General features: G+C 63.3%; 1 protein-coding gene across 1 annotated transcript in view; it reads right to left on the bottom strand.

Annotated features, from left to right (window-relative positions):
• LOC104159548 (alpha-actinin-4-like) overlaps positions 1 to 553 on the bottom strand; it is a gene marked incomplete at both ends in the record, with an annotated part of 14,940 nt that overhangs the window by 7,379 nt on the left and 7,008 nt on the right. Inside the window, one exon of the mRNA XM_009697486.1 lies at positions 1 to 105. Within this exon, the coding sequence (XP_009695788.1) occupies positions 1 to 105 (105 nt within the window). The remainder of the gene's footprint in view (positions 106 to 553) is intronic.

Raw genomic sequence — 553 nt, 5'->3', positions numbered from 1 at the left:
CTCCAAAAGCAGCATGAGCTTGAGGCCGTCGCGGAAATCCTCGTCGATGTTCTCTATCTGCGTGCCGGCCTTCCGCAGGTGGGAGTTGCACCAAGCTGTGAACGTCTGCGAGGACAGGGGAGGGAGGAGGTCGGTCAGACCAGGGACAGCCAAACTCCGGAGAAACCACCCTTCGCCATGAACCTTGCCGGGGGCTGCACTCACTGCGTCCCCCCAGGCTGCCACTGCCTGTCCCCATCTCCAGCCTCTCGCCCTGAGCCCACCTCTACCCCACGCTGCTGTCAAACCCCGGGACTAAGGGGGCTTGTGTTATTTTACGGAATAAACAGGGACCCCGCTGGTACGCCGTGACGTCCGCCAGGAACAAAAGCCACCCCGCCGCACCGGCGGATCCCCGGCTCCGTTTTCTTTCCGGCAAGCGGCTCCCCACGGGGACTCTCGAGACCCGAGGGGGGGGCGAAATTCACCCCACAAAAGCTGCCGGACTTTGCCAAGCAAGCAGGAGGAAGGATGTTCCGACCGGCAGGGGCCGAGCCAACCGGCAAGCAATCCT

Source organism: Cariama cristata, unplaced genomic scaffold, assembly GCF_000690535.1.
Source record: "Cariama cristata isolate BGI_N322 unplaced genomic scaffold, ASM69053v1 scaffold22673, whole genome shotgun sequence".
Taxonomy (NCBI): Eukaryota; Metazoa; Chordata; class Aves; order Cariamiformes; family Cariamidae; genus Cariama; species Cariama cristata.
This window is presented reverse-complemented; position numbering and strand designations above follow the sequence as displayed.